The following is a 26,073-nucleotide window of genomic DNA, read 5'->3' as shown; positions in this document are numbered from 1 at the left end:
GTGGTGGTATGTGCAGAGCTTTCTGAGCCTGTTTAAAGTCAGATTATTTCTTTTTCAGTTTTAGCTGTGCCTAGAAACATACATGAAGCTTTCTTTAAAACAAAACAAAACAAAAAACAGATGTCCAGGGAGCCCCCAGATCAGTGGACTAGACTCCAAAAGCACCAACAAGACACTGGTATTTTCTCATGCATAATTAAAAATAGAACCTTCACCCAGGAAGTGCAGGTAAGCTTATCACAGACCACATTTTCTTAGAAAGCCCAGATGTGTTCTTCCAATGTTTTGCTCTTTGGATTTTGATGCACCTGCCTTGCTACAGGCCCTCCTCTTCCTGATAAACCCAGTGCTGGATGGGCTTTCAGACTTGTCCTGAGTGCACAGTGGGAAGTGAGGAGCCAGGAATGGAAAGACTAAGCTGGGAGGGGTGCCCAAATCTTCCTGCCATGAGCTGTCTCCCAAAAAGCATTGCAGGGGCTGAGAACTCACACAAGAAGGAACTCGGTGCAATGCAGCTATGCATTCCTGAGAGCTGCAGCTGGGCCACACAGCTTCAGTGTGGGAAGGGGCTCAGCACCCTGGAAAAGACTTTCCCTCACTAGCACTGTGTAAAGCCTTCCTCCCCCCCCCCACAAATACAACCTTTCACCTATCTCCTAATTACCATGGGGTCAGAAGAGAGAAGGGGAAAAACAAAATGAAGAAGAGAATGTGACTTCAGTATTTACCACAGAGATCTCACACATGTAAACAATGTACCAATGGTTTATTTCTCTCAGAACTGTATTAGCAAGTCACTACCTCTCAGTGCATTTTTAAAAACACAACACACCTAATTACATACAACCAGCGGGTCATTCCTGTCCCAGGAAATTGTATCAAATAAAAATGTCACAGATACTTGAAGGTGACCAACTGAGACAGTGAGTTTACAGATTTAATTGTTCTTGGTCCAGTGTTCTACACACTTGTTTCTGGAATAAACCAACAGTGCAAAATAAAGCCATAAATATTTACAATGCCATCAATAGCTACGACTAACATGAAAAATGTAATCAAATATTTAAATTCCTGATTAAGTCATTTTTAAAGACACAGGATGCTTTTATACCTTCTAGAAGGCTTATCACCACCTTCTACTCCTAGAAAGTCCAATTAGGTTTAAAGCTAACAGTTTTATATGTGATGATTTTCTTAACAGGAATAAATTTATTAACCCAGGCATAGTGACACATGCCTTTAATCCCACAACTTGGGATGCAGAGGTGGCCAGATCTCAGAGAGTTAAATGCCAGTCTGATCTACATTGTGAGACCATATCAAAAGAAAGAAAGGAACAGAGGTGGAGATAAGAAATCGAATTTAGAATCTAACAACCACCAAAAATCAGACACTGATTTCTGCACTCTCTCCTTACAGAAACAGGAAGCAGCAGTGGCTAACTAAGAAGTCTTCCCATGCCATCTTAAAAGCATGACCTACGACAGCGAAAGGACCACACCATCAACAAAGGCAAAGCAAGCCCAGAGCATCCACACCTTCACCCCAACACTGACTACGTGCTTCAACTGACTGCCATGCTCAACACCATGAACACAGCTAAAGGGTCATCCAAGGACACTAAGTCCCTCAGAGTCAACAGAACCACCCATTTTCCAATTCTACATAGACCTTTATAAAATCTTACATAATAAAGCAAGGAGAGACTTTACATTCTTCCTAGCAAATATTTAAAAGACATTTACAGGTATGCATTAGAATTACATATTAATTTATGGCGCCCTTAGAAGTCTTTTAAATTCTAAAATAAATTTTTGGAAATATAAAAAATACTGTGTTTAATGTATCTCTGAATGCTGGGAAGCTTAAAGTACATTGTTTTCATTTCCCAGAGAAATGCAATTGTGACAGTGAGTACATCTTGAAAGGGCAACATTTTGCGGTGGGTCACTGCAGACAATGGAGCACAGCTGCCCAAAGCTTCCAGATTGCCTACAGCTTCCAGATTGCCCATATTCTGTGAGTAGAAGGAAAGGAGGGAAAAAAAAGCATCCATGTAAAACTCGTCCTATTAGGAGAAAAATAACATTTTTATGAAAAGAAAATAGAAATCATGCCATCGCTTCCTTTGGTGGCATTTCTTCGGTCAATTACCTGATTTACCAAAAGTGTTCTCTCAGGTCAATTATTGCACAAATTACCTTTAAACAAATGTCAGAGAGTCCACTATTTGTCTGGTAAAACCTTTGAAAGAACACTACTCATTTTAAAATCTCCTTTCTTCAGTGAAGACTAATTAAAAACAAGCCCACCACCCTTTGTTTCTCAATTTTAATATTAATGAACATTTCCCTCTGAGTCTGAAGTGGTATTTCTTTGAGGTCTGACCTACATGCTGTAGCAGCAGACTCCTAATATATGCAGAGTTGCAAAACCCAGACTCAAAACTAAGAGTCCAAAAGGAAAACACAGTGCTGGATTTCCCAGAAAAACAAAGCAAGGAATTGCTGGAAATTGTCTCTTTCAGAGGTGTTTTTGAAGTGACTGTTTCCCTCCCAGAAGCCTTGTAAAATCTGTGGTCAAGATGGAACATGGGGTCTGAGGAGCCTGAGTGAAGGCTGCTTCATCAGCTTCTGCTGGTGCCTTGATGACTGTGCACTTTCAATGGCATCAAACGCTCTCTGGAAGGCAAAGTAGGGTTATGAGCTACTAAGATAATCTCTGGCTCACCCAGGGGCAGGGGATGGCCAGACACCAGAGTCTCCACACAGGTATAGACAAGGACCAGGCTACCACCCTCAGATGCAATGTGAACAATGACCCTTCCAAGCTTCTACCCCCATACAATGTGAACCACAACCCTTCCACTTTGGTGAGTTAATAGTCTGTCATTCCCAGGAGCATCGAAGCAAAGTTACCAGTAGTAGAGAGTGTGTAAGAAATAATGGCTACTAGCTATGACAGGCTTGTAAAGATACAAACCTCGAGGGGGTTGTTAGAAATGAACAGTTTACCTTTGCAGTGATGGAATCCTTCAGGTAAATTTTCCGAAGACAGCCTAGATTGGCATTGTCTTTTTTATGGAACAGACCCTGTTCCTGGTTTTAAAAGAAATAATAACAGAAAAGAAATTATTCTCTGGAATAAAAAAAATGACATATTCTTAAATTGGATGCTTAAATGTCAACTTACTTTATAAGTGTATATACACTACAGAATGCATGAAATCAGGAACTACATGGACTAAATCACCTTGCCACAAGGAGAGTGACTGCACACTAGAGTCAGAATTTATAGACATATCTATGTAAAGTAAGGGCTTCTGCAGGCAACAATAGATAGCCTACAGGATCACAGTATGACAATGCATGACAGCTGACAGACCAGTGGCAGACCAAAAGTCCCTCCCCTTCATTTCCTCTACTGATAGATAAAATTCTTATACAGTGTACAATACACTGAATCAATTCTCACCACTGATATGAAGGCAAAGTATTGTGGTGGCTTGAGCAGAAACGGCTCTCATAAGCTTTCATGATATAAGTTCTCAGCCCTTCCCACCACTGTGTCTTTGCTCCAGAATCATGGACTCCTAAGTCCCAAGTTAAACTGTTTCTTTTAAGAGTTGCCTTCTCATTGTGCTTTATCACAGCAATGGAAAAGTAACTGAGAGACAGCTAGTAACCAAGGAACTATTAAAATAAGCATGGGACAATCTTCCTCGGCTCTGAAACTATGTTTCCTATCAGGGCACTCTGTACCATGTATGGTTCTGCTCCAGAACACAAACAAGCAGGCTGACTCAGTAGTCTTTTGTTTGAAAATGTCTACAATGAGAAAAGTAAAGGACATTCACTCCAAACCTATTTAAAATCTATTAAATTCTGTGAGAAACACTGTTTGGAGAGCTTTAGTAAAAGGGATAATATCATTGTTATTTAGACAAAACAAAGATACTATAAAGGTTACCATATTGAGAATGCCAGTTGTGTATATTTTCTCAAGAGAGATTAAAGTATATCTAGAATAGAATGTGTGTGTGTGTGTGTGTGTGTGTGTGTGTGTGTGTGTGTGTGTGTGTGTGTGTTCACAGTGGGTAAGTAAGCTTAGGATCCCAGCAAAGATGAGGTGTCACTTCTGCTAACGTTTTACTGTGTTTATCCTTAGAAAAGGGTGGGAGCCAAGACATGGGACACACAACACCTAAACACCTAAGTCATATTCTGCATTCTGTGTTCACCAAATTATAAACAGAGCTATTTACACCTCATCTACTTCTCTCCCCCCCCCTCTCTCTCTCTGTGTGTGTGTGTGTGTGTGTGTGTGTGTGTGTGTGTGTGTGATGTGTGGCAGGTATTTGTGCATGCCACAGTATGAGTGCAGAGGTCAAAACTACTCTGCAGGGTCATTTCTCTCCAGAGTTCTGGGATCAAATCAGGCTACCAAGCTTGCATAGCAAGTGTTTCAACCTGTTGAGCATCCCATGGGCCTTAGACCTAATATTTATTTTCACTGAAGCACTTAGTCTCCCAAACACTTAACAAAGAGAACATTTCTAGAAATGTCTAAGGTTCTAGCAAAATGGATATACACACATATAAGGAGAGAAAAAATCCCATTCACTAATATAAACGGAGTTCTTAATTGGTCTAGATTTTAAAAATCCAGAGTCAGATATAGAGGAAAATGCTGAGAGATCAGAGAGAAGAAGGAGCAAGCCATGGCACACCTTACCTCCTTAGCATCTCAGCAGACAAGAGAGCGATTTTCTGTTTCTCCCTGCTTATATCCTGTTTCTATTCCAAACCTCTATGGTTAGCTAGTGGCAAGCTCCATTGTGAGACCCTCAGGCAGGCTTTATTTAACAAGCAAGATATCACCATACACTAATGTTTAATTTTAACAAAAGGCAGACATACCTGCCAACACCCTAGTTCTGGCAGATAAATTGATATTTCACTCTATGTCAGGATATGCAGTTGCACAGACTTAGTTAGGTTCATTTACAGCATAGCCTGCACTAACCCAGACAGTGATGGCCTCTGTAACTCTGAGGAGGTAGCCAGAAAGCACTGACCGAGCCCCTGGCTCTGACGGTCTGATTCACACGTTCTTACCTTAACTGAAATCTTCAGCAGATTCTCACTGACTTCTGGAGGACACACAAACTCTTCAAACAGACACTGCCAGTCCACAGACATATGGCCTAGGATCTCAACTTCCTTTATAAACAGCACTCGCCTATTTTGGAGAAGAAAAGATACACAGCCACTTATCAGCTCCATCCTTTATTCTGCCTGTGTTTAGTAAACAACAAAACTGGCCCACATAAGAGTGTGGGTGCTCTCCCTGCAGTGGGATGGGAATCCTTAGCAACCTCCTCACACCAGGACTCCAGAGAAGAGCAGGCGCTGGAGGATGGGAGGATGCTGTGAAGGGCTGTGTGCTGGTCTTGACATGGCTACTGCACTCAGGAACTCAAAGCCACTGTGATCCATTACAAGATGTGCACAAGTTCAAGCCAGCCCAAATCCCAGGACAGATGAGAGACACTCTCCAGGCCCCCTTGCTGAGGAGCTCCTGGCAGTGGGTAGTCCATGGGGAGGGAGAATCATTCTTGTTAAAGTATGGCTGCTGGTAGGTTTTCCTATGCTCTGGTGGGTAGCCCATACTCATGTACATACTAGCAGCAAACACTAGACTTAGTGGGTCACTAAAGAAGAAAAACAAGGAGGGTGGGGGACATGAAGTTGAGAACAGTGCGTGCTGAGAGAGGGTACAAGGGCAGTTGGAAGGGAGAAATGGAGGACAGATAAGGTCATATTTTATTGTATCTGTGCATGAAATTCTTAAGAATAAAGAAAATATTTTAAAGATTAAAAAAATTACTCATAGAAAAGTATGGTTTTCGTGAAAAAAAGTCTATGTAAATGTCAAATAAATAATATAATTCTCTACCTAACAAAATGGACTTTAAAACTTCTCCTGTCAATCTTATAGAATTCAGTAGTGTTGTTTTTGGTTTTGAACCAGCAAAACAACTGAGCAGGGAATCACATTTGAAACACAGGAGGCACAGGATGCACCCTCATCCAGGAGGCAATAAAGCAGAAGCCCCTGAAGACTATTTAGTTGGAATATTATTCCTAATTGTTCTTTCCTGTCAGTCACTTACGCCTTCCAGCCAAGACAGACCATGCAGGAAATGTCACAAGCCCAAATGTCAGCAAGGCTCACTTCAGACCTACTAATAAATACCAGACTTGAACATTTTAATGCTAATGTATATCACAGGAGCAATGTTTCATTTTACTTGATAATAATAAAAAATAACATAATCCTTAAAGGACACCCACACTGATTTCCCAGTCATCAAGTCAAATTAATTACTGATATAACTATATTTGATTTTAAGTCTCCATTAAAGACAGTAAAGCTAGAAATGTCGATTTGTCAATTCAAATAACAACTAGGGAAACATCCCAGAGGAAAGAGTAAAGGTGAGAACTCTGCTTGTGAGGCACCCAATGTCTAGAAGGGAAGACAAGTACAGGAGACAAAGGCACCCAGATTCAGTGCACTGGAGAGGGGCAGGCTGCACTGGAGAGGGGCAGGCTGCACTGGAGAGGGGCAGGCTGCACTGGAGAGGGGCAGGCTGCACTGGAGAGGGGCAGGCTCTGGGAAGGGGCTGCTCTGGGAAGGGGCAGGCTCTGGAGAGGGGCAGGCTGCACTGGAGAGGGGCTGCACTGGAGAGGGGCTGCACTGGAGAGGGGCAGATTGCTCTGGAGAGGGGCAGATTGCTCTGGAGAGGGGCAGGCTGCTCTGACAGCACAGGGGGTGAGTTTCACTTGGTCACTTAAAAGGAATTCTTAGAGAGAGATTGTGAGTGTTCAGACAATACAGGCACACTAACAGATTAAGTGTACAAAGAAGGGATCAAGTGTATGGTGGTGAAAATCGAACTCAGGACCTTACAAATGCTAGGCAAGCACTCTGTCACTCAGCCATGTCCCTACATACTTTGCCATTCTTTATTTTGAGGCAGAGTCTCACAATGTTGCCCAGGATGGCCCTGAACTCAATACCCTAATCAGGCCTTAACCTTGCCATCCTCTTGATTCTCTCTCCCAGTCAGCAGGGATAACAGGCCTGCGCCATCAACCACAGACCAAGGAAAGGCGAATTGAGGAGTGTGGAGGTCTGCGACCAGAACACCAAATGTATACCTTGTTGAGAAAATCACCTTAAGGTCTAGTTTTAGATTGCTATTTATTCATTGCCATCTTGAAGTTATGATTTTAACTTATGAGTAATTGGATATGCTATGAAGGCTCTTTGTTTAAACATTACTTCTAGAGATAAGCAAGGGAGTGGGGGCTCAGGGTCTGGAGTAGAAAATTAAGACAGGCAGTTACTGCAAAGCCCTATGAGGAAACAGTGACATCCTCACTTAGGATAGCGGCTGTGAGGTGAGAGAAAAAATGGCTAGACTCCGGGTGCTCAGAAAGGCGGAACTGAATGAACCCTGTGACCCTGGGACTTACAGCGGACCCCAGACACTTTCTCAGAGCGGGTGCCATGGGAATTTTGGCCTTGTTTGGGGCTGATACCTAAACACCTCTGGCCCTTGCAGAGCAGGAGCCAGCCAAGCTGTCCCTCATTTGACACACTCAACACCCACACAGCATTCTAACCAGTCTCTGATGAGCGACCCCATACCCCTGGCCTTAAGCCAGTTCAGTATCAGGTTTCAGGGCCTTGTGCCTAACACACCTTCATGTTCTGTGTGTTTCTAAACTCTCTCCTCTCCTGACCACTCCAATAACAGCGTATGCCTTCAGACCTGAAACCTCCAATCTCTCTCCTGCTCCATTCAATTTTGTCATGCGTCACCCACCTTAGCATGGATTCTCCAAGATCTCCACACCAGAACTTTTTAAAAGTCTATTTTAAATCTCAAGTGTGTGTGCATCTGTGGGTAAGTAACTTGAGTACAACTGCCCACAGAGGTCAGGGGCATCGGCCCAAGGTGGATGCTGAGAACTGAACCTGGGCTCTATAAGAGCAGCAAGTGCTCTTAACCATCATCTCTACAGCCCCAGTGTTCATACCTCAACCAACTGACCAATAAGATGATTGAACAAGCCTTCCTTATATGACCAGTTGGTTAACCTCTTCAGGAAGACATGTTTCAAAGTTTGGGTTCTGTTGTTCACCTTCTCTTACTTTTCTTCTCATCCAGGTATATTCAGATCCAAGAGTGAGGAGCTGGGTTGCAGCTCAGTGCCGATGACTTACCAATCATTATACCCTGGGTTTGATTCCCAAAATGCACATAGATGGAATGGATGTATTAGAGGGGAGAAGAAGGGAGGGAGGGTAAAGGAGAGGGAAAGGGAAGAAACTAAGGTAAAGTGTGCCTACTCTAAACACTCTGCTTTAACCCACAAAACAGAGCACTTGGAAAATTATTACTCTACAGTAGTTATCTGGAGATAAGTTGATTTCTATAGTAAATCCTGGGACGTAAAGTTTGGTATTTTAGCACAAACCCCTTTTCTCTGGAAAAAGTGTTTACCAAAATACTCAAAACTCGAATGGGTATACAGGAACAACACCGTCCTTAAAAGTGATTGTTAATACCCCCAAATAAAACCTCACGAGGGAAAGTGACATCACTCCTCTTCAATTTGAAATGTGAGTCCTTACAATGACATCACCACTGCAGGATGAAGGCTGTGCTCACTGTGTCCCCAGCAGCTGCTGCATCTGGATAAGCCCCTAGCCAAGCTGGGCCTAGCTTCTGCATCTGCAGAATGAGGGGCTCGGGGAACACATGCCCTCAGAGAGCTAACTAGAGCTGTGTTTCTGTGGCTGTATGAAAATGGTCACCTTGGCCCTAAAGTATAGTTTTCCAACTCCTCTGTCTGTACCTTTGTAAGTCCTGCCATGAACACAGCTTGCATCTGGATGTCAATACCTGTTTGTAATCATAAGGACTGCCCTCTTATTCCCAGGAACAGCACAGTGAAACTGGTAGGTCTCACCTTCCAGCTTCTTGATATGGTTCTGAAAAAGAAACAAGAGTTATGATTTGGGAACTACATATATTTAAATAGTATCTGTATAATAGTCAATGATAATCAATGTTAGGAAAAGGTACATTAGAAATAAACTAAAATGCTACATATTGGCACCTAAAGTAAGAAAACGACTTATTTACAATATCCATTACTTTTCACTATTGCTTTAAAGAGAAATGTACTGGATGCTTACCAGGTGAGTGTCTGAGGAAAAATATCTTGTTCTTAGTAACTTAAGAGATGTGAAACTATCAGCCAGAAGCAATCACACATCTTAATTAAGAATATATAAAACTGCTATATCAATGTCTCAGCAGTCCTTAAAGGGTCTCTTCCTGGTGAGGGCTTGGGGTGGGTCTAATAACTGCTTACCAAAGAACACAAAATTTAGAAATCATGGTTTTGAAATTCTTTCAGAGGATGGCTCATACTTCTCTTCTGATTCCTTTGAGAGAAGCCTGTGATCCTTCTTAAAGCTAAGGCTCCGGGGCTGGAGAGCTGGCTCAGTGTGTACGAGCACTTATTACTCTTTCAGAGGACCAGGGTTCTATGTCCAACATCCACACTGCAGTTCACAATGGCCTATAACACCAGTGCCAAGGGCTCTGATGCCCTCTTCTGGCCTCCAAAGGCTCAGACACACCGTGCACATACACACACGCAGGCACACATACATACACATAAAAAGTAATAATTTTTCAAATGCAAATACCCAACCACTTCTTTGGACAGGGTTATGTACTACATAATGGTAACCTCCAAGGTTTGATGTTTTGCTCATGTTTGGTTGTGTAGATTAAGCACAAGTTGAAAAGTATGTTTTGTCTGAATGTTTTGTATGACTAAAATAGACAATTATGAACAAAAAGAACTTCAAAATAGTTTGAAATAGCATTTTAAAATAGTTTGCATGGTTTATTTCTAATGCACAAAATAACCCAAGTATAAACTGTAGCCAATAAAATATTTATTTTCTTTTTTCAAGTATCTTAAAACTATTGACTTAAATTAGTCAATACACATTAAAAGTAACAAATAGTTTTTATAACAAATACTAATGAAAGAATACTATTGACATCACCCATAATGAATGGATAGAGATCAAATAATACAAGGGTATAAAATACAGAGACAGATACATTGGATGAATGAGACTGTCATAGTACATGACTGAGAGCATACCATCAACAGCACTGGGCAGAGAAACATACACACAGCAGAGAAAGTACTCTTGGTGTTGTGATTTCAGTGCTCAAGTTCATTTCTCATTTGTGGTGCTGGGGATGGAACCCTAGTCATCCCTAGTCATCCCTAGTCATCCCTACAAAAAGCCAAGAACAATGATTACAAAAGCCATGAATGAGGAAGACACTTCCTACAGAGCAGAGGTGGCATCTTCAGAATGCATCTCCTCTGAGATGGGCACTTGATTCACAGTTCACCTCTGTGAATTAGCTCCAATATCTGGCCTTCAATAGCTCAGTTTCTTCAGAGACAATGGGGAAATAGACTAGCACACTAGCATAATGAAGTGCCTTTAGCAGGAGCTTAGAATGCAGGGAATAAGCCAGGGATGCTGGAGGGAGTAGAGATACTTGCTTCTTTCCTCTGTACCCACTGTTTATCAAGCTGTGCTTCACCCACCAAAAGCCCTAGTGGGAAATCTATTACCAGAACACACTGAAAACCACCTTTTCAGTTCTAGTAAAGATCCACTACACTAGACTCTGAAAGAGCAAGAGCCCCAGCCACTGAGGGCAGCCTGAGGCCAGACTGGCTAAAGTGATACTCTCTCTTTCAAACTCAGCACGAGAAATTTAGTATGACTCTGCTAAAGAATAGGTCCTTTGCCCATTCCCTCTCATTCCTTTCAAATTAATTCTAAGGAAACAGCACAAGGCATGAAATGGCAAAATGCAATTGCACAGTAGTATTTATCGTAGAGTTAACAGTACCACTACAGTACAGGAACCAATGTTAGAGACTGAGAACAGTCAGATACACAATGTAAGGTTATCTCAGTGGGCAAGAGGTAAAATGTTAACGAAACATTTCCATACATGGAAAAAACACAAACAGAAAAAACAAGGAATATCACTTTAAATCTTGTATGACCATGAGTTGTAAGCAAAATAAATAATAAATAAAACCTGTCTATCTATCTATATACATACATACACATACATGTACAGCATAAGCAGCATTATCCTAAGGGAATATTGGAGTGGAAAATGCTACAAACACATGGCATGTGAGGAAGGCTTTTCACAGCCAAGTAATAGAGAACACAGAGCAATACTTGAGAGGTAAAAGAAAAAGGTAAATGGGGATCCCCAAATAAATTATTTTAGAATAAACTAGTATTACAGTAAGATCTAGGAGGATATAATCTAATACTCTAGGACTCTGTGATATTTACTCTAGTCACACTTACTGCCTTATGGACTCAGTCCAGCAGAGTCTAAATAACCAGTAAGGGCCTCTCAAATCATAGCAAGATGGGTGAGCAAGATATGCAGTAGCCTAAATTTCTCAGTTACCCATGAACATACTATCGGACTCTATTGCAACTTACTTTCTGCTTCTTCCAATAATTATCACAATATATTAAAGTTTACAGGGTTGCCTGCTATCATAATTAAAACTAAAGAACCATATGAGATGACTATATGCTTAGCTAAAATAACTTTTTGTGCTTAGTAATACACATTTATAAAAAGAGAAACACTAAATCACTAAAGAGGAATTCACAGGAACCACTAAAGAGTTAAAAAAAAATAAAGCCTCAAGTTTCAAAGGCTCACAAAAAGTCTGAGCAAAATTGAAATACATTCAGGAAAACTAAAAATTGTGGCTCTCATACAAGAGTCTACAGCATTTGAAGGGGCAAATTGTGCTTGATTTTCACAGAAGCTGCACACATGGGGACATTGTGCCTTATCCCCTATTATTCAGGCATGAGAAAATGTTTTCTTTTTTTTTTTTTTTTTTTTTTTTTTTTTTTTTTGGCTACTGTTAATACTTACATGTTTTTCTATACTTGGTCACAGAAGTCTTGTTTTGAGGGGAACATGGTGATGCCAGGGTTCAAACTCAGGCCCTGTGCATGCTATTTTACCTGAGCTACACCCCAGCCCAACGATGTAAGTCATTTCTTTCATCCATCTATCACTGTCTGGTTATTGAACATCAATTATTTTCTCCTCAAAAAGTATTTTCTAATGTAGAACATTCAAATAATTGGCTTTTATAACTATATGTTTAAAAATATATAAATGCATGCTTTTAATTCTAGCACTTGGGAGGCAGAAGCAGGAGGATCTCTGTGAGTTCAAGGCCAACCTGATCTATACAGAGGGTTTCTAGGCCAGCCAGTGCCACACAGTGAGACCCTGCCTAATAAAACAAATATAGATTCCAACTGAATGCTTACATCTTAGCAGTTTCATTATCATCAAACATATATTAGGGGTGGGGTTTATATTTTAGCTTCAATTGTAGTTGTCAGATAAGACACTGTTAGATCATGAAATTAAACGTTACCATTACTTATTTTAAAAACAATTAACTGGGGGTATAAATGGCAATTTATAATAATTTTTTCACATCAAGAGAAATCTCTGAGGATTAAATTTACGAAGTGCCAATGGCATATGCATATGTATGTTTGTGCAATTGTGTGTGAATGTATGCACACATGTATATATGGAGGCCTAAGGTCACTATCAGGTATCTTTCTCCATTACGCTCCATCTTTCATTTTGCTTTGTTTCTGAACAGGGTCTCTCACTAAATCTGGTGCTTACTAAAATAAGTGAGCCGGCGGCAAGTGAGTCCCAGGTTCTGTCTGTTTCCTGAATCTACTGTCGTACTGGAGTTATAGACATGCACCATCACCACCTCTGGCTTTTATATGGGTACTAGAGATCTGAACTCAGGACTTTGTGCTTGTTTGTAAAGATTTTACCAACTGAGCCATCTTTCCAGCCTCTAAAGAATTTGTTTTTAAAAAGTAAAGGTATCTATACAGTAAGCTGACACAGGAATAATTTGCCTAATTACATATTCTGTTACTGACTCTATTTACAATAATTAAAATCAGTAATTATAAAGTATGCATAACCAACAACAAGGCTCGGGTCTCCAAAAGCATTCTGCTAAAGGCTAAGGGCACAGACCACATAAAATTATTTCATTTATTTAGCTATAACTGAGTTAAGAAAGAAAAAAAAAAATACTGAAGAAACATTCTCCTAAATTCCTATGCCAAGTCTCATCCCAGGTCTAAGAACAAACTCAGAGAAATGGACACATTACCTATTAATAGTCCCATAACTTGAGTAAAGTTGGGAGACATGTGAAACAAATTCTACGTAATTCTATCATCAAGATTCACAAATATAGAAACATTCACTACACAGAACCATCTTTCTCAACTTCATCTGTACATAAACAACCTAATACATAAAATGATAAATTCCCAAAATTGTAGCAAAATATACACTCTGAGTTCAACAGCCTTTGACCCCAACCCCAAACTGGCAAAGTTATTTCCTGAATCATGGAATCTTTTACACCCCTTAGACCTGTGTAGAATTACAAGGAGCCACAATTTTCGAGTGTGGCCAAGTCACTATTATAAAAAGTTCAGATAGAAGTGAGAGTTATAAAGAAAATCGCATTAAAATCAACCCTCAGTCTGATTCACACACAGTTAAATAGTAGTAGTTTGAATTTTAAGGATGGAATCAGGCAGTACAGGAAACATTTACTCCTGTGTTTCCAGTTCTTGCTGTGTAGGCAGAAAAAGAAAGAAAATAAAGTTAGAAGCGTGCAAAAAGATAATACGTAATCATTTACAATGAAATCAAAGACTAGGAATAATTAAGTCATCTTTATCATGAAGTACAAAGACAGTAATAAGTTTCTGTTGAGGGAAAGCCAGTCATGGGAGAATAGCAATTTAAGTATGTGCATATTATTTAAATATAATAAAATTATAACCAAGATGAAATGCCAAAATACATTAATTTTTAAATGTTTAACATGATTATAATATATACATAAGTATGTAATTTCTCTCTCCTCCACAGTAAGAGGAGTTCATTTGGCTGAGAGTGAATCAGTGGGATTCTAACAATTAGCCACAAAGCAAGAAGTCAAAACTAAGCACAGTAAGTAAGAGCTGCCACAGAGATAGTGAGGCAGCCAGCAGCTCATTTAAGACAGTCTTTTCTGCACAGAAAAAGTATTATGCCTTTTTCCTGTCCTGTGCAGAAAATAGTTACCAGTTACTTCCCCTTAACATACCAGGCCAGGCCATCATACAGAACAATAAATTCTACTCTACAAACCACAGAGATTCCTTCAAAGATTCATAACTGGGTAACTGACAGACCACCCATGAAAGCTCACTCCTACGGTCTTTCCAGTTCACAACCACAAAGAACAGAATTTACCTCTAATAGGTCAGAGCCTTCAGATTCCTGCCTGTCATATGGACGGATGATGCCATCTTCATGGATCAGGCGAGGTGGACGGAGGCTGGACACCTCCTCAGTGGATTCTGCCACCCTGAATAAAGTAACAGAAAAGAAGTGATTATCTTTCAAAATCAAACAAATTTATGTTGATCAAACTCACAAATGAGTAAAAACTATTAATTTATAAAACTTGCTGAAAGTGAAGAAAAGTTATTAAAGCCATTCCTGATGGACTCTACGCATCCATCCTTTTCTTAAAGAAAGAAAAACCAAGTTCTGAAAGGTCACGGACTGTAGCCTTGCCATTAGTGCCTGATTTTTTTGGGGGTATACAAAAGTACTGAATAATTGAAAACTGCACCATGGGGCTTACGTTTTGTATTTCTTTCCATGGTACTTTGCCTTAAAAAGCCTCCAGGGCTTCCAATTAGATTTAAGAGCCTTAAGAACAGGCTAAATACCTAACCCATTCATATATCCCAGAAGTGATGGGCACAGATCATACCCCTCCCCACCATGTGGAGATCATTACCTCTGAATGCCTTGGAAGGTGCTGCTAGCCATATCTATGAGTCCACCAGTTGGACGAGCCACAGCACCCACGAGCCCTTTTCCAATTCCTTTAAAGAAGCCGGCAGCGCCCTCCTTCTTGGCACCTTTAGGAAACCAAAGACCATGAATACACAATGATATTTTACAGTAAGCAAGTTTGAACTCAACAAAAACCCAAGGCAACTCATAAGCCACATGTATTTGGGTAACTGGGGAAGTTACATTCACCTTAACATGATAATGCTGTTGTTCTTGAAGCATACTAAGCACAGATTCCTGAGCTGAAGCCAGACCCACTGCAGCAGACGCTTACACTAAGGGTGAGCAGCAATCCCCAGAAGACCCTGAGACTTGCACTGATCTAGCTCAGTCAGTAGCCGTGTCTGAGAGGTCTGTGACTTACCAGAAAGCACTCATTCTATTAGAATATCCAAGCAGTATATTAAAAAAAAAAACTCATAACTATTGAAAATTCTGTGCATACACTATAAAATGTCCCACTATACAAACTAAATGCTTCCAGTGTATTAAGAATTGTACGACATTGTTACAATTAATAGATATCTTTGTCATCTCAGAAAAGATATTCTGTGCCTACAGTTCATCATTTTCCACTTTCCCCAACTCCTCATCTGAACCTGTCTATCCAATTGACCGCCCCTCCTCCCTGCTTCCCTTTCAGACCTAGGCAATCACTTTCTATGGAGTTGCTCTGCCAGGCACTGCACCCAAGTAGTATCCACTGTACTGTCTATCATGACTGGGCTATTTTTTACTTAGCATCATTTTTTCTAAATCTATCTATACTAGGGCATATATTACTTCTTGGTTGCTGTTTATGGCTGAATAATATTCCACTGAACAGATATGCCACATTTTATTTATTCATTCATTAGTGACAAATGGTCTTTACATGGCTCTGCTACAATAAATAATGCAGCTATGAACGTTTACCTGTAAGACTTCATTTGCATGCCTGTTATTGCCACTTTAGGGTACCTTACTGATCCATGGTACCTCCATGTTTAGCTGCAGATGAGCAGGCAGAATGTTCTCCTTCCTCTAAGTGGCTGCACTACAGCATGCTCCTAATCACAGCCCATCAAGACTCCCATTTCCCCACACTCTAACTAGCTTGACTTTAGGGCTCCTAAGGGATGTTACATGGGATCTCTTTTATATTCACACTACCCTGATGACTATTGAAATGTGCCATTTGCATATCTTTCTTAAGGAAAAGTCTATTCATAGCCTTTGCCCAGTTTAAGTTGGGTTATCTTCTTATTGTTAGCTTGTACAAGTTCTTTCTACAGCCAATAAGTTAATCAATCTCTGATCAAATATAATTTACAAAACTTTTATCCCATTTTGTGGATTTTTTCTATAATAATATTCTTTCAAGGCATTTTTTTTTAATTTTGGCAAGCTGTCCTTTTTATTTCCTCATGGTATTCTTCAATACATAAAAATTTAAATATTGGTGAGTCCTACTTACCTGCATTTTCTTTCGTGACCCATGTCTTAGTGTCCTGTCTAGAGGGGCTCTACCAAACCACAGTACTAGCTGTTGCATCTGCTTCTAAGTTTTGCTGAGTTTTGCTCTCATGCTCTGGCATTTCATCCATTCAGGGTTTACTTTTACCGACAGTGTATACAAGGGCTGGATCACTGTTCCCCACATGCAGATGTCTACTGAAACAGTTGCTAGATGCATCTCAGTACCCATCTCAGGGATCTAGCTGCAGTACTTGCAAAAGCTCACTGACCTCCATGTCTGCCTTCATGCTAGTATTGTGCTATGTAAGCATATGGTAGCTTTACACTGCAACAAGTTTTACAACATTGCTGGGACATGAGTCCTCCAACATTGATGTTTTTTCATTTTTAAGGAGATTTTAGTTATTTTAGATCTCTTGAATTACATTTAAACTTTAGATTTAGCTCATCAATTTCTGAAAGGAAGGATTTTAATAGAGAATGCACTGAGAAGTAGGTGTCTTATCACAGGATGAAAAAATATATATAACCCATATCAATTGCTACTGAGGGCCTCAGAGAATCTAGTTTTCTGCTGGCCTTGATGAGAACACCATCCAAACTCTGAGTTAACCTCTCTGCTTCCTGAAGACAATACATTAACAATTAGGGCTAAAATACAAAATGCAGCTGGTAAACCTCTCAGTAAAACACCAAGAGGCAACAGCATCCGGCACGCACACACCCTTTACCTCTCTACAGTACAGAGTGTTCTCTACCTACCTTCCACAGGCTTTGTGATTATTCCAGTCACCCCACCAAAAACTCCCTGCAAGAGAAATCCATGTATCAAGTCTCCAACAAATGGAAGGTGCTGAACAATAAACCAACCACTAGAGGTCTCCACAGGCACACTACATTGTTTTCTGTTTTTTGTTTTGTTTTGTTTTTTTAAGATCTGAGGACTTACAGCCGTGGACAACAAACATATTGATTTTTACAAATATTAAGTCATAGGAAATTCACAGTAGAAAGATCCATAAAGCAAATGGCATTAGTTTAACAGCTTCAATACATCTGAGATAGACTGACTCCTGAAGACTCACTCGTAGCAGGCCCTTCCCTCCTCTGGCCAGACTGTCTCCAAAATCTTTAGGCTGTCGACCCATCTCCTCTCTTCTCTTCTGCTGATACTCTTTGTCCATTGTAATTGCTGCCAGACCTTTCCCAACAGAACCGGTGATTCGAGAGACGACTCCTGCAGCACCACCTACAGAGTGCACCAAGACAGTCAGTCATGGCCACGGGCAGCATGCACCTGCTTTAAACAGGTACCTACACTTCCTTCTCACATGCAAATGCAAAAACTACTAGGACATTTGGCCATCAAGTGGAGTAACAGAATCTTTAAAGCACATTCACCTAACCTATGAACCAGGAGGCTATGGTGTTAAGTCATGTCCCAGTTGAAATAAAGGAAATGCGCCTTAAGTGAAGGTGAACTCTACTACATATAATCACTTGCTTTCCATTAACAATCCACTTTAGAGTAATAATGACATACACATATACACACAGGTCATACATACCTACTGTGTGTCCAACAAGACTTCTCACCCCAATCACTAATCCTTCAGCAAATTCTTCAGGGCCTTGAACAGCACCCTGATTCAAAACAAAAAGTTGAATATTAAACTTCAATAAATGTGAGACTTTGAATCTTAGATTCAGAGACAAAGAATGTATAAAAAAAAAACCTATAAGGACTGACACCAAAGCATTTTCACATTATCTCTTAAATACTGGTAGATTTAGACTGACTGTGATTAAAAATAGTTTCAACCCACTCAATCTCAGCAGATTTAACAAAAGGAACATTGCACAGGTGGCAATCACTAGTTTTCACCCAATATGAAGTTGGCTTCCCAGTACAAACTTCCACTGGAGTGCAAAAACCAGCTGTGCTCACAGGACGGGGTTTACACTGTTTGGCTCCTTTCTCTCCCTTATTCTCTCCACGTGGTCGTCCTAAAACCTTATGCCTTTGGCCTTCTGGACTCTTGAGACAAAGGTGGATATGTGGAATGAGAGCTGGTTCCTATAAGACCACACTCTTTTCTTTCCATGGCAGCACAAGCCTGTAATCCACCAAACTCTCAGACACTTACAATGAAGACCGGAAAACTCAGGTGCACTTTAATGCCCAGAAAAACATTAGATGTGTTCCTTTTTTAATGTAAGACTTTCTTTCAAAGTCACCTAAAGTACTTTAAGTAAAACCCAAAAACTTTTTAAAAATTATTTGAACATTATTCCATTGCCATATACAGTTAAAATGCAAACAGTTGTCACTGTTTGAGGGGCATCTGTTTTTGTACACATGTACATAACTAAAAAGCCAGTACCTGGAAAGGCTCATAGAACAATGCTTCAACTCCTTCCGACAGGCCCCTAATGAGTCCAAACGGGTTTCCAAGCACATCTAAGCCCAGTACAAGCACATACATCTGCTTCAGGAACTAAAGAAGAAAAGACAGTCAGCCAAGTCCTTTCCAGATGCTAAAGAAACATTAGTGAGCAACAGGAAAAATGGGGTTAAAAGACAGTGCGTACAATAACCACCAGCACCTCTACAACCCTGATATCCCATCCTATGTGCCTTAAATCAAGTTGCTAGAAGTTTGAGACATCAGCCATTTAGCAGTCATGTGACCTCTGACAAGTCACTTGGTCTGTTAGTCTTGACCTTCCCAGCTGCAAAATGGAAGATTACACTGGCCTTGTATGGAAGAGCATGCATAATAAAGGAATATAAAATTCAATGTCCATTGGCTGTCTTTATTATTTTATTATTATTAAATCATATAGGGAGTCATTAGTAATTAAAACAAGCAAAGTAAGCAAAACAAGGAAAATGTATACTCGTTTGAACCTATTGTCCACCTGCACCACCAGGGTGATCTCCCAGCAGAGAATAGAAAGAAATGCAGCCCTGCTGTGCCATGTGGTAACCATACCAGAGAATGCCACTCCTTCCTTGCCTACACACCCAACTCCCACAGCACCTGGGACACAGGAAGAAGCTGGCTTAGAAGCCCTCTTGAATCCCCTAGCCTGCATTTTACATGCCCTGAAATGGTAAAGATATCACTGAAAAGGGAAAGGGGCCCTAGAGGAAAACATATTAAAGTACATAATGGAAGGCAAGCTAAAGAAACAGAAACTAGCTGCCTGCACAAGACCTGCACATCAAACCAGGCAAAACCCAACAGGGTTGAGCTAGGGTCCATGAAGTCCCATCCATCACTGAGAAACTCTGGCAACTGATAGCTACAGAGGGAGGGAGAGGAGTCAGTTTTCATCAGAGATGTGGCCACTGAGACACTACCCACACTCCAGTAGATGGTCCCACACTCATGCACAGAGGCATCACTAAGTGAATCAATGGGGAAAGGGGGGGGAGAGAAAAATAGCACATGGAAGGGAAAGGGTTGAGGAGGAATTGGAAGGGAGGAAATGGGGTAGTGGGTTTAGTCAAAACATTATATGCATGTATGAAATGTTCAAAAGAAAACAGCCAGAATTACTAAGAATATCGTAAATCCCTTCTTATTATGAACATCTAGGCTACAATAAAAGAAATCAGTTCATTGTAAGACCAGCATAAAATTATGTTTGAGCCTCCATTTATCATAGTGAAATAAAAGCAAGTTAAACTAGAGTAAAAATCATTAAAAAAAAAAAAAAAAAGAACTGAAATTAGACACTTAAGAAAACCACTAAATGCTGAGTACGATGGCACGTGCCTATACACCCAGGTCTGGGGTAACTGAGAAAGGAAGATTGGGAATTCAAAGACAGCCTTAGGTACAAAAGTTTAAGGCCAGGCTGGAGTGCATGAGAACATCTCAAACAGCCAACAACAGAAAAGAAAGCCACAGAGTAAGTAGTAAGATGAAGCCAGTCACAAGCATTTCTGCACACACTACACTCCCACCCACCCACTTTATGAAGTGTGTTCACAGGCTACTGTAGCAGGAAATTACCTGTTCACTGTAGTGTCTGACAACACTCCACATGAGCTGATCTCTCTTGTAAAACTGATAGCGAATTTCATAATAAGCGAGTCTGAGGGAGACAAGGAACAAGTTTAGGCTCCTACAATGATATTCTGAGTCAAAAGGAAGAAACTTCCATTAGCAGATCATTCCGGTAACATTTCATTTGTAGTTGGTATCTTAATATTATGGTAACAAAATTGTTACAAAAACAGTAATTTCCATGTAAGGTTTTTAAAAATAAACAAAAAGGAAAACAGTTTATAAAAGTCAGCCACAGGGCTGGAGAAGTAGCACACACAGTGTTAGTCTTTGTCTGGCATGAGTGAGGCCCTGGTCCTATCCTCAGGAGGAAGTGGTCCCATTCCGGCACACACACAGCCATAAAATAAAAATAAAATGACATGGTAAATTGTTAAGCTTTTTCTTATTGTTTCCCATTTTTGGTTTGTTCTTTCCTTTTCTATGTAGCTACAAAACTTCTGTATGTCACTTTTAAACTCAACATTATGAACTGTGTATTTATATTTCTGTAATATAATTTTTTTTCAAAATTTCCACAAGCGTTTGGATGTGTGTGTGTGGCATTCCATCACAGAGCGGGGTCACAGAGAACAATCCCTGCTTTCAGATCTGCCCAAGGTTTTTATAATAAGGGGTGTTGCCAGGGACTCAGTGGGGACACCTCTTTGGTTGCAGTTCAGGATCACTTAATAACTGAATGCCCCCCACCACACCCATGTCCAAAAATTACTGAATGGTTGACAATAAAAACCCTGAAGGTATCTATGTGTATATATCTATGTGTATATGATATGCATGTATGTAAACAACTTAAGTTTTCATTCATAAAACTAGCATTTTAAAAAGTACCCATTTCGCAAATCCAGCCCTCTCTAGTATTATTAATTCATGTTCTGAGCTCTTCTCTTTATTTGTATGTGTATCTGATAATAATGGTGGCCATCTCTCATACCTGCCTGCCACCTCCAATTTCTTTCTATGATGCCACCACAGTCTGTGGCTGCTGTGTTCCTGACTCTAACTATCAGTGTTTATACCTGAGACTAGAGCCATTACCCTGTCCTGTCCACCACCCTACTCCATAGCTTGGTTTTGAGGAAAGTGCTGGGGATGTTGTTTCCTTTTCAGCTGTGGAGATTAAATTCACCCCTCCCCCATGCACACACACACACACACACACACACAAGCTCTAACACTGTGCTAAATTTTCAGCCCAAGTATTTAACTTTTATGTACTCAAACCTATCTTGTATTTTCCACTGGGATTTTCTCACTGAAGGAAAAGAAAAAAAAGGACAACTCTACTTAGAGATTTGAAAACAACTTCTTTTACTTATGTGTTTATATGGGGCCAGAAGCTAACTTTGTATGATATCCCAAAGTGTTGTCTGCCTTTTATTATTATTATTATTTTTTTTTTTTTTTTTTTTTTTTTTTTTTTTGAGACAGGCTCCCATACTGGTCTGGAAAAGGCCAAGTAGACTAAACTTGCTAGGCAGTGAGACCCAGTGACCCAACTCCTCCCATCCCTTGAACTGGGACAACAAGCACACACCACACCTGGATTCGGTGTGGATTTGGTGTGGGTTCTGGGACTGAACCAAGGCCTCAAGCACTTCACAAGTAGAGCTTTCTCCCCAGCCCTTAACTTTTCGAGTCTTCCAGTTTGAATTGCATATTTTTCTCCTCATTTTCTCTGAAACTTGGCACACATGTGACATGTGAATAATCTAAAAGGGTGTTTTCTCTCAGGTAACTGCTTATCCCAATACCACGGAGCTGGCATGCACACACAGCATCTTCCTGAGTGCAACAAGGGGTTTTCATTGCACTTTGCTACATGCCACACTGGAATCTCACCCCATGCTGCATGTTTCTAAATAGAACTCAGTACTAAAACAGTCAGTTTATAATGTACACTTCAGAGTAATTCAGCTTTTATTAAATATTCACGAGCAACCAAAAATACTACTCGTCCTAAAGCCCAGGGGTAACTTGATACAGATCATATTCTTCAAGTGATGAGCAGAAAGACACATTCATTCTCTAAGTTAAAACTGCACTAATGGAGAGGACCGACACCCTGAAGCACCTCGCTAGGGGTAGTTCCCAGCACCTGCTTCGACGGGGTCTTACTTGAATATGAGGTCATCCACATCAGTCAGAGTGGCACCAATGCTTTTTAGCAGCAGGTTCACAGAATGGATTGCAATCATTTCCTGTTTCTCTTTGTCTGATTCCTCACCTCCGGAACCCAAAGACAGACTCAAATGCAACTGAAAGAAAAACAGCATTCAATGCATGAAAAGCCCAAACAAGCTGTGTAGACACGAGACTAGATCTGCTGGCACCACCAAAGGTGTCTGAAGAAGCCTCCTACGTCCTAGTCACATACAACAGAACAGACACCGCGCAGGTATGTTCGATTCCTGCTGGTCTCTCCATAAAACAAATCAGTCCGATCCAAGATTAAAGTTTCTAATGTGAACAAATGCCTTTGTATCCAAATGGAGAAGACCAGATCCTTTGCAAAATGGAATCACTGCCTAAGAGCAAAACTTGTCCACTGGCACAGAAGCAATCCACCAGGCAAAACAATGGCTAAGCATCTATTTCTATCTAATTAAGACAAACAGTTCAGGAAAGCAATTAACAATAACAACATTAACCCCAATAATAACTAATCTTCACTTGTTAATTAGAATGAAAATATATATGATCCATTACACAACTATATAATCTACTACATAAAGTGATTTCTAAACTTAAAACTCTGGAAATGCCTGATACCTCCAAACTAATACAACAGTTCAAAGTACCAACTCTGTTTTATATATCCTGTTAGCTGAACAAACTGGTGAATATAACAAAATCCAATGGTGCCGTGGACAGTTCCCGAGAATGCAAAGGATCATCAATATTGTAAAGCATCACTTAATTGTAAATATGGACCATTACACAAGTTCAGCACGTAATAGTTGATGGCATTTGTGAATTTACTAAAAAGCCATCTTCCCCGGTACGAGCGGAAAAGAACAACAAAAGGGAGAAAGGAAATGGGTTCATAACGTACAGTCAGGGAAGTGAAAGGTATTCAATTTTCCACTCCCTTAGGTACAATCACACTTGGGAAGGAGCAAAAGCACCATATCAATAGCATAATACCTACTTCAGCATTTTCACATGGCAGCAAATAGCGCCCATCACAGCTCTGTTTAGACAGTGGTAGTTGCTACAAAATGCAGCCAAAACATTAAACACTGGTGAACATTCCACGCTTAATTAAAAAATGCCACTGTCAGTTTCTTCCCCAGTATAGGGACTATTAATTCAACTGCAGAGAACACGCTCCAGTGGTACCTTTGAGGGAATTACTGCTGCACATATGTCACAGAGGACTGTCTTAATTGTCACCAGTAGTCAACTGAAACACCATCAAATACCTGATGTAACAAATGAAGCTACACTGGTATACAGACCCTTCACAGGTTCTGAGGCAATCACACCCATCATCTAATAACAAACCTTAACAGGAGATATATGGAAATGTTCGAAGAAACTCAGGATCGACATATCAGTCATTGAAGACTCCATTAACTCTGTGTTGAGAGCATCGATATCTTGTTGGATTAACTTTGTCTGAAAAAAAAAAAAATTTCAAATAGTTAATTTTTTTCCTCACCATAATAATTAGCTCAAAAGTGACTAAGTTAGTTTCTTTATTTTACATACTACAGTAAAAAACCGTTACCCGTTTTCTTTCAGCTTCAGGAGTAGTTGCTGGAGTAAACAGTGCAATGACAGCTCCAAGGAATCCCTGATCAACTTTTAAGGCCATTTCCTGGATGAGAACCATAAAATACCTGTGGGGAAACAGATATAACGGCTTAAGCTATGAGAAGTAGTGCACATATTTGAGCCCAGCACTCAGAAGGCAAGGGCAGATGAAGATCTATGAGTTTGAGGACCACCAGGGCTATGTAGTAAGACCCTGCCTCAACAAATAAATTCTAAACATGGACATAATTGATTATTTTTTCACCCCCAAACTACAGTAAGTTCTAACTTCTTTGTGTCTTAACATTATGCTAATATGATCAAAGTCTCCTTAGGCTGAGACTTGTTCGTGTAGGGAAAGCCACACCCGAAGCAATATTGCTGTGCTAGCACTCACCAGCAAAAGTCCCAAGTGCCCACATTCATCATGTCACAGGAGGGGTGACAAGTGAGAAGTACAGTATAGGACAGACCACCTGATTCCTAAACGTCAAGGCACCTGCTTTAAAGAACGCAGCTCACAGATCTGTACTTCACTAACTCAGAGATGGTTAAAGGGATTCTGAATTTTAAAACATGTGCAGACTAAACTATGCTTAAGTATTAAAAAAAAAAAAATTCATCATCCTCGAACTAAATCAATATACTCAATGGGAAAAGAATTTCCATACAGAAGCCACTCTCAAACAAACAAACTACAAAAGGACAACACAATTTATTTTCAAAACTGGTCGTTGTTTGAATTCCCAGATGGGAACGGTGGAGCTCTACTCACTTGAACTGTAAGACTTGACTGTACTCATTGAACCTCGTGATCACACTCACATCGATGAAAGGTTTGGGCTCTAAAAGAAACACACATAAGGGAGCAGAGTCAACCTCTCTGCCAGTCAAACTGGTGTCTTCTAGAGCGTTTATAGAAAGTGTGTTGCTAGTTCTCTCTTTGCTTTGCTTCTTATTTATTTTATTATGTATGTATGTATGTATGTATTACCTGAATCTAAAGCAATGGATTTGGGAGGAGCCACAGGATGAAATGCCACTGGGAACATGGTGCCCGGTAACTGATTGTCAACCTGGAAGCACAAAACATTTGGTCTGGTTAGAGTAAGTCAGACATAAACTCTCACCTCCAGAGATGGTAACTAAGCCTCTGTGCACACAGGAGGTGCCATTAGTGGCTTCACTATGCTCCACTACATGTAAAACTAGTTATTTGTCCCCACGAGGCCATGCCTTCATTGAAAAGAATAAATGAAAACCCTCTCAGCTGCGTTGACCTTGTGCAGCACACTGACATATCTGTACTTCGGATTCTGACTCTGTGGGCTCAAATAAAATGTAAGTAGGAAGTGAATACAAAACTTAAAAAGGATGGAAAAGAGAAAAAAGTAACCTAAATAAAAGTTGGTAGAGGTGGAGGGACACTAAAGGGAGGGTGGGGGAGAAGAGGAGAGGAGGGTGGAGAAGGGAGGACTAGCAAGAAATCACCCCCAAACACGGTCTAATAAAGCCCTGCTTTGCCATGAGAAGGCCCGTTAACTGGAGCTCTCACAACAAACTGAAAGGAATGTTTAAGAACAACATACTAGTGTAAGAAAACACCCTTGGCAGGCCAAT

General features: G+C 40.3%; 1 protein-coding gene across 4 annotated transcripts in view; it reads right to left on the bottom strand.

Annotated features, from left to right (window-relative positions):
- Positions 1–749: 749 nt before the first annotated feature.
- The window catches only part of Vps13c (vacuolar protein sorting 13 homolog C), a 147,044-nt gene continuing 121,720 nt past the window's right edge, over positions 750–26,073 (bottom strand). For 3 of the 4 annotated variants that reach the window (XM_051197858.1, XM_051197859.1, XM_051197862.1), the window contains 16 exons: positions 25,448–25,529; positions 25,229–25,298; positions 24,428–24,539; positions 24,202–24,315; positions 22,813–22,952; positions 20,641–20,722; positions 19,000–19,113; positions 18,184–18,259; positions 17,701–17,864; positions 17,378–17,423; positions 15,099–15,222; positions 14,543–14,657; positions 8,981–9,069; positions 5,118–5,241; positions 3,015–3,098; positions 750–2,681 (listed from right to left, as the gene is read on the bottom strand). In XM_051197858.1, the coding sequence (XP_051053815.1) occupies positions 2,580–2,681; positions 3,015–3,098; positions 5,118–5,241; positions 8,981–9,069; positions 14,543–14,657; positions 15,099–15,222; positions 17,378–17,423; positions 17,701–17,864; positions 18,184–18,259; positions 19,000–19,113; positions 20,641–20,722; positions 22,813–22,952; positions 24,202–24,315; positions 24,428–24,539; positions 25,229–25,298; positions 25,448–25,529 (1,638 nt within the window). In that variant the 3' untranslated portion in view covers positions 750–2,579. Of the gene's footprint in view, positions 2,682–3,014; positions 3,099–5,117; positions 5,242–8,980; positions 9,070–13,008; positions 13,876–14,542; positions 14,658–15,098; positions 15,223–17,377; positions 17,424–17,700; positions 17,865–18,183; positions 18,260–18,999; positions 19,114–20,640; positions 20,723–22,812; positions 22,953–24,201; positions 24,316–24,427; positions 24,540–25,228; positions 25,299–25,447; positions 25,530–26,073 lie in introns of those variants that run through there. The other variant, XM_051197861.1, reaches the window with a different exon arrangement.

The sequence above is a fragment of the Phodopus roborovskii genome, unplaced genomic scaffold (assembly GCF_943737965.1).
Source record: "Phodopus roborovskii unplaced genomic scaffold, PHOROB, whole genome shotgun sequence".
NCBI classification, from domain to species: Eukaryota; Metazoa; Chordata; class Mammalia; order Rodentia; family Cricetidae; genus Phodopus; species Phodopus roborovskii.
This window is presented reverse-complemented; position numbering and strand designations above follow the sequence as displayed.